This window comes from Panthera leo, chromosome D2, assembly GCF_018350215.1.
Source record: "Panthera leo isolate Ple1 chromosome D2, P.leo_Ple1_pat1.1, whole genome shotgun sequence".
Classification (NCBI taxonomy): domain Eukaryota; kingdom Metazoa; phylum Chordata; class Mammalia; order Carnivora; family Felidae; genus Panthera; species Panthera leo.
In genome coordinates, this window is record NC_056689.1 from 8,525,856 (window position 1) to 8,538,770 (window position 12,915).

The window sequence follows — 12,915 nt, forward strand, 5'->3', positions numbered from 1 at the left end:
TCAACTATTCAATATTTTATTTTATTTTTTATTTTAGAGAGAGAGAGAGCACGTGAGCAGGGGGGAAGGACAGGGGGAGGGAGACAGAATCCAAGGCAGGGTCCATGCTCAGTGCGGAGCCTGACGCGGGGCTCAATCTCATGACCCTGAGATCATGACCTGAGCTGAAATCAAGAATAGGATGCTTAACCGACTGAGCCACCCGGGCACCCCTTGTTTTTATTGTTTTCTCAATACTTTAATGATTTTATTTAACACTTACTCTTGAGTATAGCCCAGTATAATCACCAAATCGTACCACACACCAGCACAATTCTACCTACAGCCATGGAATAATACCGTATGTGAAACTGTAATGGATGCGTATTTAGAATAGTGACATTAAAACATTTAAAAAGTCACTTTTTCAAAAATTTTGAAATGACACCAATCCGTACCTCCTCTATATCCCCCAGATTAAACACTGCCAAGAATCAAATCCAAAATTGACCAGCTGAATGAATCGGAAACTGTTCAGCTCGGGCCAGTCGGTGGTGCCCAGTAAAGAGCAAAAACCTAGACTTGCTTCATCTCGACTGCTTTCAATTTGTGCGAAGCTTCAGTTCTTAGCAATGCCATAAAATGCTGCTTCTACAGGAGAAATGTTCAGCGTCTGCCTTTGCCCTTGCAAAGGACAGACACCGGTACCTGAAGCAAATTTAACAAGCGGAATAAAATTTGGACTCACCGCACCCATCAGGGCACCTGTTCTCAGCTCAAATTATCAGTGAAAATCCACCACTGTAGACAGACATCAGTTTCTCACTCTCTCACATGTGTCTTTTAACATTTGTATAAAGCAACGGGAGACGGTATGGGGTACAAAGGAAAAATCTGCCTGGAACTCAGACTGAACTCCAAAGTTGACTTTTGTGCTCAAGAGGCATAGGACTTCACGCCACGCACTGGAAAGGGCATTTCAGCAGGAGGACGATGTGAAGGACACCGCACTAACAATCCGGAAATCAGCTGAAGCCCAGTGATAGGGATCTGGTTAAATACATTATGCTACATCCATACGTACAACAGCGTGGCCCCGTCACAAATAAACATAATACAACAGAAAGAGAAAACTGTTCATAACTACTATTAAGTGGGAAGCAGGCAGAAAATGAAATGGAACATGCACTGTGGTTACACTCCTGTGATAATGGTATATGGATAATGAGGCAGAGGAGAAGGTTAAAGTATTAGGATGGATGGTTTTTTAAGTGACAGAAGGTTATTCTTAGGTCTTGAATGGTAATGAAAACGTACAGTTTCAATCTCGCTAAAGTACAATATGTATTGCAAGTCTTCAAGTTATGCCAATCTCTCTGACCATGAAGTCTACTCCCACGACTGTATCCTAAGAAAGTAATGTGCCTCGGGTATAAGGATACACTTCTAATTCAAGAACATCTGTCCCAGGATGTTTTACTATGGAAAAGAAAAGGCAAAAAATAGTAATTTAAAATTCTAGGTAATGGAGGAGTGCCTGGGTGGCTCAGTCGGTTAAGCGTCCGACTTCAGCTCAGGTCATGATCTCGTAGTTTGTGAGTTTGAGCCCCGTGTCAGGCTCTGTGCGGACAGCTTGGAGCCTGGAGCCTGCTTCAGGTTCTGTGTCTCCCTCTCTCTCTGTCCCTCCCCCGCTTGTGCTCTGCCTCTGCCTGCCTCTCTCTCTCTCTCTCTCTCAAAAATAAATACATAAAACATTTTTAAAAAAATATTTTAGAAGCCAGATTATAGCCAATCCAACAGCTCTACTATGAATCCAACTCCCCTCATTTTTTAAAACAATATTTTATTAAAAGGTGGAATGTTAAAGGCAGCTCATGTGATTCTGCTGCAGGCAGTGACTGCCCAGTGCCTGGCAACTGCTATCCAAGACCACAGCATCTTGGTTTGGAGCTTAAATGGGGAGTTATTTCATGTTCAAAAAGAAGTTAGGAAGGAAATTTCTACAGAAATATGTCCTGAGGTAGATATAAGCCCCTGATATATTGTTAGGCGGGGGGGGGGGGGGGGGGGGACAAGTTATTAAAAGAGTAAGTAGACGAAAATAAAGTCACCTGATTAATTTAATTAATCTATTTTTGCAACTATATTTCTATCTGCATCCTTAACCACTTCCTTCTGGAATGATCTGCAGTAAGAGGTATACAGTAGGCTGCAAAGACATTTCCTATCTCCTGGTACACATCTTCTATCTCTGCGGACAATTGCAGAGTTTTGTTTTTTATCCCTAAGACAATTTTTATTATCCTTTTCCTATAGTACATAATCTCTAAATTTTCTAGAATGGGCATGCATTACTTTTGTGGTATGTGCTAAAACAATGAAAGCTGCATTTTAAAAGTGAGTGGCTCCCATTTACTCTCCTGACTGGTTTGCTCTGGTTTATGCACTGGTGTCTTCAGTCCTACCGTGCTCACGGGTTAATGCTGACATTAGCTTCCATCTCAAAGCTGCTCAAAAATCTGGCTTGATGAAGCATCACAGAAATAAAATAAATCTAGGACTTGGTGAGAAACTGATGGGGTGGGGCAGGAGGGGAGAGAAAAAAGTCAAGCCCAATAGCCTGTTTGGTGAACGCACACAGGGTACAATGACACAATGACAGGAACCCAGGACTCAGGGGAAGGAAACCAGCTCTGATTTGTAAGCGACCGGCCTGGTCTGCGACAAGAAGGAAAGGGCTCGCAGACAAGTCCTTCATGGAAGGCACAGGTCCCTCTGACGTTGATTTTATACAAACCCCAGCAGCCCCTCCAGAATGCCTACCTGCCTCCAGTGTAATATGTTTTGCACAGAAGTTCCAGCAGGAGAGTGTGTTATATACACCGACACTCTAGACTGCAAAAGAGATAAATTGACATAAATGATGGGTACAGCGTTAAGGAAGCATTGATAATAAATCAATTCTGCACTTCAAAGCCATAATCTCATATATAGGAGATTAAGAACAAGAAAAAAAATTCTCTAACTACAGATATGTTCTAGAAAAACTGCACAGCCACACACACACAGAATACATATGGAGGAAACAGAGCAACATGGCAGTCGTAGGGCTGCATGGGTTGAGGTTACTAGGCATTTTTATTTTCTGCTACAAGCTTTTCTGAATTTCCAAAATTTCATATAATAATCAGACCTTGTTTCTATATCAGAAACGAGAAAGTAGAGCCTTCATTCGAGAATCTCAAAATCCGTTTTCACATGATGCAACATTACAAACTATACATAGAAACACCAGCATTTTACCGGCCAAGGGTTTACATTTTACGAAATAAAAATAAGTAAATCAATGTGTACGTACACACAAACACACACACACGGAAATTGCTGTTCCAAATTTAAATATACACGCAGTAGTTTTTTAAAAGAAATAGATGACTAGAATAAATATAAATATTGGGACATAAATTATGACAGATGTCCTCACTCAGTAGTTCCTCACGGGCACCCTGTGGGAAGCTGCTAGCCTGAGGAAAGCAGCAGAGAACATTCCAGGCACTTGCCCACATTGAACCTCTTCAGTGTCAGACCCGTTAGCACTCGGATGAGGTCATTCCTGCTTTTCTCACATCCTTCAGCACAAATAAGCATATTCACAGATAAAATAAACTAGCTAAAAGTTAAAGCAAGTTTTATTATGAACATACATACCATATTTAAGTTTCTCTCATTAAATCCACATAGAACAAAAAGGGCATTTCCACAGAGTTCCTTCAGAATGACATGACTGCAAACATCTGTGCTCAGCCACTTCAAAACCTCATTTTGGGGAAGAAATTGTCTGACTCCAAATAAGTGCTATAAAAAAAAAAAGAAGAAAACCAAGAATATCTCAGCATTTATTCTGGAATATGAGATTCCATGACCCGCGTCAGAAGAAGAGACACATGCCCAGTGTCTCCACATACGACTCAAAAGAAATGGGAACCAGTGGACGTTCATGCGAGGATATTTATACGATGTGTTTACTAAGGCAAAAGCGGATGTTACAGATGTGTACTTAGTCTCCAGGGAAGGGCAATTGAGGCAATAAGAGAAGATATTTGCAAAAGACATATTGGATAAAGGGTTACTATCCAAAATCTATAAAGAACTTATCAAACTCAACACCCAAAAAAACAAAAAATCCAGTAAAGAAATGGGCAAAAGGCATAAATAGACACTTCTCCAAAGAAGACATCCAGATGGCCAACCGACACATGAAAAATGCTCAACATCACTCATCATCAGGGAAATGCAAATCAAAACCATAATGAGAAACCACCGGACACCTGTCAGAATGTCAAACATTAACAACTGAGGCAACAACAGATGTCGGCGAGGATGTGGAGAGAGAGGATCTCTTTTGCATTGTTGGTGGGAATGCAAGCCGGTGCAGCCACTCTGGAAAACAGTATGGAGGGTCCTCAAAAAATTAAAAATAGAACTACTCTATGACCCAGCAATAGCACTACTAGGAATTTATCCAAAGGATACAAGAGTGCTGATTCGAAGGGACACATGCACCCCCATGTTTATAGCAGCACTATCAACAATAGCCAAAGTATGGAAAGAGCCCAGATGTCCACCAACTGATGAATGGATAAAGATGTGGAATATATGTGCAATGGAATACGACTCAGCAATCAAAAAGAATGAAATCTTGCCATTTGCAACAACACTGATGGAACTAAAATGTATTATGCTAAGCAAAACTGTCAGGCAGAGAAAGATATCATGTGACTTCACTCATATGTGGAATTTAAGAAACACAACAGATGAACATAGGGGAAGGGAAGGAAGAATAAGATAAAAACAGAGAGGGAGGCAAACCATAAGAGACTCTTAAACACAGAACAAACTGAGAGCTGCTGGAGGGGTGTTGGCTGGGGGATGGGCTAAATGGCTGATGGTCATTGAGGATGGCACTTGTTGGGATGAGCATTGGGCGTCCTGTGTAAGAGATGAATCACTGGGTTCTACTCCCGAAACCAATACTACACTGTACATTAACTAAATTGAATTTAAATTAAAAAAAATTTGTTAAGTCTCCAGTGAAGAAAAGGGCAGAAAACCAAGTAAGTTCACAGCAGACTTTTCACAGCAAGAAGGGGCAATTAATGATCACTCGCCCCAGGACCATCCCCAAAGAGTTTACTGGCTGGAAGATTGGTAGTGACTTCCAAGAAAGAGTCTAAACCAAGACTGGTCAACAATGCGTCTATGTAGGGCACATACATCCAATCCAACTCTACTGTCAGTGAGCCGGTTCCAGCCCGTTGTCTTTTTCTTCTAATACTTTTTTACTGTGATAGATCACACGTAACACAAAACTTACCATTTTAACCATTTTTAAGTATTCAGCTCAGTGGCATTAGTACACTCACATTATTGTGCAACCAGCACCATTATCCATCTGCAGAGCTGTTACAACATCTCAAGCTGAAACTCTCCCCCTTAAATGGTAACTCCTCATTCCTTCCACCAGCACTACCTATGCTTATAAATAAAGTTTTATTGGAACACGGGCATGCTCATTTTTCTATGCTGTCTCTCAGGCTGTTTTCACACTACAACGGCAGGGTTCAGCAGTTGCAACAGAGACCATATGATCCGCAAAGACAATGAGATTTACCATACGGACCTCTGGAGAAAACTTGCCGACTCCTGATCTACACAAGCCCTGACCAATGGCCACCGAAGCCGTGCGCACGTGTTTCCGGGGCTGTCACTACACCCTCAAGGATATTCACACACCTGTGCAATGGGAAACAGAAAAACAACCTTCCTTATATTGAACCCAAATTTGTCCGCCGATAATTTACGCTTTTGCTGATGCCTACCCTCTGGAGGGACAAGCAGGAGTGAAAAAATTCAAATGCCTACCAAGACCTCGGGGGTGGGTCTTAATTCCCAGTTATCTCAGCAGGTGACCTCATTTGGGGACAGGGTCTTCTCAGAGGCAATCAAGTGAGGATGTGGTGGGCAGGGTGGGCGCTCTGCAGGACCGGGGTCCTTCTAGAAATAGGGAAACGTGAGCAGAGACAGACACACAGGGAGAACGCACACGTGTGGAGGTGAAGGCCGGAGGTGAAGGGATGCTCCTCTCAACCCAGGAATGGCAGGCAAGCCCCCAGAAGCCAGGGCGAGGCAGGGGGCAGCCTCCTCCTCACGGGAGGAGCAAACTAATATAGGAGCAAACTAACATAGGCAGCACGAAAATGCAAATGTGTAAAAGTGGCAAACGCTTTCGGGGTTTTTTAAAGGGAGGGAGGGAAATAAAATAAAATTAAATAAATTTAAAAAAAATTAAAAAATAAAGTAAAATAAAATAAAGTAAAATAAAATAAAAAAATAAAATAAAATAAATTTAAAAAAATAAAATAAAATAAAAATAAAAATAAAATAAAATAAAGTAAAATTAATAAAATAAAATAAAATAAAATAAAATAAAATAAAATAAAATAAAAGGGAGGGAGGGGCAGAGAAAGGGGGTGGGGAGAGAGGATCCCAGGCAGGCTCCACACTGTCAGCGCAGAGCCCGACTCGGGGCTCGAACTCACCAACCGTGAGATCATGACCTGAGCCGAAACCAAGAGTCGAACATTCAACCGACTGAGCCGCCCAGGCACGCCCTAAAGTGGCAAGTGTTAAATGCCACCCTGCCCACAGGGATGTTTAGGGAGCGTTAAGAACCATGATGAACTGGAAAGCTTACGCTCAGCCTACGGGTGTGACTGCTTTGTGGTGCACGGCGCCCTTCTCACTCCCTTCCCACCCCCCCTTCCCGCCCCCTCCCCACACCCTCCAAACAACCAGTGATCAAGATTCCAACATTACATATGCTGCTTAAAGGCTGCAACTAATTTGAAGTCATAAAACTGTATGGGCCATACTCGGCACTTCTTCAGGCAAATGCTGTCCACATACACACAGCCTGTGACCTCTATCAAATCTGCCTACCACAAGATAGCCAACCAGTATCTACGGACAGATACCGGGTCTCCTCAAATGCTCCTCTTCTGCAGACGAAGCCCAGTAAGATTAGCTGGGGAGAATCAAGAAGTATCACGTGCAGACAAGGTCGCAGGGAAGGAAAAGGCTCCTGGCTTTGAGTCTACATAATGGTCACATGTGATAGATAGATAAATGCATATACTTCTGAGGTTCTCTACTAAAAACAAGAGGACAATGTATCACCGACTCGTAGCATGAGAAGCCAAGCTTTCCTTTCGGCCGACAAAGAATGTGGAGTTGACCTTGTCCTTCAGAGCTGAGCGCTCACCGAGAGCATGTAAAAGCAGGAGGGCGCGTAGGGAGAAAGAAAACTTCACCTTACACATTTACAGGCCTGCCCAGATCAATCTTGATGACTTTAGAATTTATATTTTTGCAGGCTGAGAGGGTACTAAACTTTCATGGCAGCGGCACTGATTTCCCAGGGCAGCTAATCCAAAGGCTTTATGGACATTTATTTTTTCACTTTGTCATTCTCCCAGGATATTAGGAAACACCGCTGTCTGGGACAGTGGTTCTCAACTACCGGTCTGGTTAGTTACTTTAGAACCCCACAGGGTGCTCTGTGAAACGCAGCTCCTGGCCCCACCCCAGATTTAAAGGACACCATCTCCAAGGTGGGGAGTGGGAGTTGGTATCCTTACAAAGCTACCAGATCACAATCTCCAAGGGTTAAATTAAATCCAAAACATCCCTATGATGGCCGTTTCAGTTCTTTATGAAAAAGGACACAAGGAGGGGTGCCTGGGTGACTCGGTCAGTTAAGCATCCGACTTTGGCTCAGGTCCAAACAGACTCGCGGTTTGTGGGTTCGAGCCCTTCATCGGCCTCTGTGCTCGCAGCTTGGAGCCTGGAGCCCGGAGCCTGCTTCGGATTCTGGGTCTCCCTCTCTCTCTGCCCCTCCCCTGCTCATGCTCTGTCTCTGTCTCAAAAATAAATAAACATAAAAAATTTTTTTTTTTAAGGACACAGGGAGGCAGCAATGGCAAATCAGCAACAACCTTAAACGTCTACCAGACAGTAGCTCCTGATAACAGAATACTTACTACACAGCAGTTTAGAACCAGAGGGAGTTGTATGTATTAACGGGGCAGCTCACCAAGAGCGAAACGTGTCATCTGAAGAACGAGACACATAGCGGGCCACCATCTACGTTAACACGAAACACTAAATTTCTCTCAGGACGTTTGTACGTATTTAAATTCACACACAAGGTGTATAGGAAAACCTCACACTGAGCACTGTTTTAATTCTGAGCAAGGAGTAAGAGAGGCCTTGGTAACTGAGGGATACTTTATTTGGAATCTCTGAACTGTCTATAGTGAGAATGGAGGCTTCTATGACCCAAGGCATTAGAGCTAAAATTGCTTAGAGGGGGCCACGTCTTGTCTGCATGTCTGGTCACTGGTTCCGAGAATCCATCTGAGGTGTGGGTCGGGATTCTGAGGTATACAGTCTGTACCTCCTGTGAACGTCTCTGAGATGGCGGATATGTCACACCTCATTTTAACTTTACGTCCTGTGTGGAACTGCGTGTGTGCGTATACACGTATCACACATGGAACGCATACAGAGCGCACATAATGGGCCATCCGGCCTCAGCTGGCTCTCAACTCCTCCTCATGAAAACTGCCTCCTCTGTGAACAGAGCCAGGGCCGCGGGGGTCACACAGTTCTAGGGTTGAGCCTCAGGGAGGTCACTGGCTTGTAACCATATTACTGGCCACATTATGAAATGTCACAGGAACGGTGTCTTTCGGTGGCCCTCGGTGTGGCCACGGTCAGGCGTGTGGGAGCGACGCGCTTCCCGCGTCCCGTCTCCTGCCTACGCCCAAGCACAGGCTACCGCGTGGGGTACAGGGCAACTCTGGACCGCCTGTGCTCCCTCTGTGTGGTGTGGGGACAGCTGCACTGACATGCCGAACATGAGAAGTTGGTGTTCTCGGGTAGAATTAGTGATTCACCTTCCCTGACTCCCCAGGATCTGGAAGGAGGGGTGAAGGGGGAAGGAAACACTGCGGGGAGAGGAGCCACTGTTCCACTGACAGTGAAACACAGAGGAGGAAGGCACAGATGCTCCTCTAAAGGCCAGTTCTTCAGGTCTGAAATGTGGTTGGTGGGGCTCCAGGGGGGTTGGGGAGAGTTCAAGTACCTTGAAGAGAAAATCTGGAAAGCTTCCTAATTTATTTAGAGGGCTAGTAGAGAACTTGATTGAAGTCACAGGAGCCAGGGCAAGAAACATTTTAATCTTTCTGGCCAGCTCGGGAATCCGTGAAAATGCTATAAAACCTGGAGAAACACAAAGAAGTTTAACAGGAGTTTCCATCTTCTAGGACTTTCTCTGAAAAACCAAAGGCGGTCGCACATCGCACCCTCTAGTGGCGATCTGAGAGCCATGCAGGCAACGCCACCACCAGGAGGCAACCACATGGGGGGGCCTCTGAGCTTCTCCAAGCTTCTCCGCGCAAACGGAGTCTGATTAAACTAGTCAGTCAAGTACTTGTTAAGTGCTTGATTCAGTTTTTAACCTACAGAAATCAGAAGATGCCCCTGTTCCTCTCATCCTGGAAGCCGAGCAAAGGAAGGACTCTCCCTAACAGCCCCACATCAGCACCCAGCCCCAGCACCCAGCCCCAGCGCCCGTCCACCGGCCCCTGGGAGCAGTTTACAGGGGCATTGAGATCAGTCGCCAAGGGCTCCAGAGGAACCTGCACATGCAGAATGTTCTAGCTTTAAAATACCTTTTAGCTTTCTCTCAGGTCACTTCTTGCTTTGAACTTGGCCCCCCAAGTGTCACATTAGAAGGCACTGGGGCAAAGGACACAAGCAGGCAAGTCATGGGAGAAGGACCAAAAATGAGCGAAAACACTTCTCTTGACGCGTGAGAATGGCACACGCATCTGTGTTACATGCTACTTTCTGTGTGTCGTCTCTCAAACTGGTTAAGAGTGTTTGGCAGTAAGCAGAGCGCAGACATTTAACTATAGTACATCCAGACACTTAAGAATCGCTCAGGAGTGATTCTCCTCCTTAGGAATGTATTCTAAGGAGACCGTGTGACTTAAACACAGCTACTGATGAGAGCACACACAAAAAGGAGGAACTGCATAAATTATGGGACAGGTCCCTAGTTCCTCATCAGAGGAACTGTTGTTCGCTACAATTACACGCAATTTTTATTTTCCTTCAACTCTGCCAAATTTTCTACTTTTGTATACAGTGAACACACGTTCTTTTTATAATCGGCATAAATAAAAAATGCATAGAGCTTTTAGAAACTATTCAGAAATGAAGCATAACATGCCATCTTTGTAGTTAGTTTTATTCCACTTAACTTTTAAGACTCACTGTATTTTTGGGGTTCCTGGATGGCTCAGTCGATTGAGTATCTGACTCTTGATTTCAGCTCAGGTCATGATCTCACAGTCGTGAGTTTGAGCCCTGCATCGAGCGTCCCTGCTTGGGATTCTCTCTCTCTCTCTCTCTCTCTCTCTCTCTCTCTCTCTCTCCCTCCCTCCCTCCCTCCCTCCCTCTCTCTCTCTCTCAAAAATAAATAAATTTTTTTAAAAAAGAAAAAAAACTTTTAAAAAAAGTGTATTTTCTTGTTTTCTGTTTAAAAGCCTCTGCCCTTATAATACCTCTTGTTTTCTACCTTCTCACATCCCCATACTGCTGTAACCAGGAAAATATGCACCAGGCTGAGGCTTACTTCTGGGTCAAGGGAACCATACACCATGTGTATCCATTTACATGAAAGTCTGAATTTTCAGAGAACGTGAAATATTACCCCGAATTTCCTGCCCTTCCCCTATTCATCACTTCTGCTTGGCAATAAAGCAAAAAACAAACACCTCTGTTTGCACTAACATGATTTGTTACTATTTCCCTTTCAAGAACGGGCAAAAACTCTGTAAGAAGACACTGTATCCACCACCAGGCTTTATGACATACGTACCTATTGTGGTGCCTTGAGAATGACCCACGTAATACACTTGTTCTTGGCCAGTTTTATTCAGAATGAAGTTAATGGAAGCTGATAGGTCATAATTTGCCATCTCATCGTAACTGTAATCCAGAAAAGGAACCCTTTCATTAAGACGCTGCACACAAACATAACCGCACGCTAACAAGAAGGGTGCGGGGGGATGAATAACCATAAGCTGAGCGCAGCTGCGTAGAGCAGCACAGAACTGAGCGCAGAAAACATCAACAGGATTGCGCGGGCCCCTTTCTAATTCTGCCTCCCTCCCAAAGGTCCTGTCCTCATTTTTTATGCCATAAGTTATGTTATACCCATTTTTGAACCTTTCTATAAATGAGATCAAATAGTAATGCTGTCACAGAGCCGTGGGATGTTCACTGTATAGATACACGGCACTTCATCTGTCCATTCGCGGCTGATGGGCATTTGGTAGTTTCTGGCTTTTCACTATTACCAGTGGCGGCCCAACAAGTATATTCCTTTGGTAAAATTTGTCATTCTTGCATTTCACGCGTGTAGGTAAGCTGTGGTTTCACAAACGGGACACAAGCCTGAAGGAGTCCAGAGCTCTGACCTTCCCTCATGCCAGGTAGCAGGACACAGCCCGGGACACGTTACACGTGTGTGTGCCATTCGTCATCAGGAAATGGGTAAGCGGACTGTCACCACTGCCTGCAGCGTGCCAGGCTCTCTCCTCGTATCCTCTCCTTTGATCCCCCAATGGCCTCGGGAGATTGGCGGTTATTACCCCATTTTACAACAAGGAAACTGAGACACAGAAGGCTTATGCAGCATGCCCAGTGTCACGCGGGGATTAATAGGTACAGCCAGGATTGATAGAAAAAGGACAATTTCTGGAAATGGAAAAGCAGACATTCGGTGTGCATGTTTATGGGGGGAAAGAAGAAGTTTCCAGGACGCAATTTGCCCACCAACTCCCACAGGACCCGGAATGCCAAAGTAACTAAAAGTCCATAGTTGAATCTAATTCTTAAATGTAATCATTACTTATAATGTACTTCACTGTGATTTACCCAATTCCTCGTAAGGTTTAAAACCTTTCCCCAGGCATCCGTCTCCCCTCTCTGATAACCTTGAGCTACCCATCCACCTGCCTCCCCGTGTGTCTGTGGTAAGGGTACTAAGGAAGTAGGCCCCCGTCACCATCAATTCCAATCTACCTGAAAGCCCAGAATTCGTCCTGAGAAGGGGATAAAGTCTTGTGTCTCCGAGACCAGGTGTTTCCCCTGCTGTTCCCCATCCACACATCAAAGCCCGTGTCCGCCAGGAAGAAGCCCAGGCTGTTGTTGGGAAGGTTTGTGACCCAGTTACTGGAATCGGCCAGCAGGCCATGCTGCAGGAACACAACTGGCTTAGGACCTGAAAAACATCCATGTTTAGGACTCAGCAGCACCCAGCCATAAAGCAGATGCAAGAACAGCGAGGCAGCAATGCACTCCAACAGAACATCAGTGAAAAGTATCTTTTTAAACAGTGCTGGCAAAGTAGCAGCAAAAACAGGCTATCTCGTGTATCTAATAACAAGACGTGTAGATGTGACCATAAAAAACTTTTTACCGTATTCTTAAGACTGTATGAAATGTTTCTATACTGTATTTGCTCCCATAATCGAATTTCTTACAATGTATCCTAACAAAATAAACCAAAAGACAGGAAAAGATTACATGTACGCAAATTTATAAATATATATACACATATTCCTTTATTTACATATATATTTCTACTTTTATGTATACACATGCAAATAAATTTTCTACTCACCTATACCTGGGACAGTGATGCTGTGGAAAAACAAAGACTCGGGAGACAAAGAAACATAACCTCTGGCTGCTTGCATCATGTTAAGACCATTTAGTCATTCATTAAACAAGCATTTATTG

General features: G+C 44.1%; 1 protein-coding gene across 5 annotated transcripts in view; it reads right to left on the reverse strand.

The window, feature by feature from the left end:
* LIPA (lipase A, lysosomal acid type) overlaps window positions 1–12,915 on the reverse strand; it is a 51,160-nt gene that overhangs the window by 12,735 nt on the left and 25,510 nt on the right. For all 5 annotated transcript variants that reach the window (XM_042907526.1, XM_042907522.1, XM_042907524.1 and 2 more), the window contains exons 4-8: window positions 12,196–12,394; window positions 10,988–11,097; window positions 9,185–9,321; window positions 3,688–3,834; window positions 2,803–2,874 (exon numbers count right to left, since the gene is read on the reverse strand). In XM_042907526.1, the coding sequence (XP_042763460.1) occupies window positions 2,803–2,874; window positions 3,688–3,834; window positions 9,185–9,321; window positions 10,988–11,097; window positions 12,196–12,394 (665 nt within the window). The remainder of the gene's footprint in view (window positions 1–2,802; window positions 2,875–3,687; window positions 3,835–9,184; window positions 9,322–10,987; window positions 11,098–12,195; window positions 12,395–12,915) is intronic.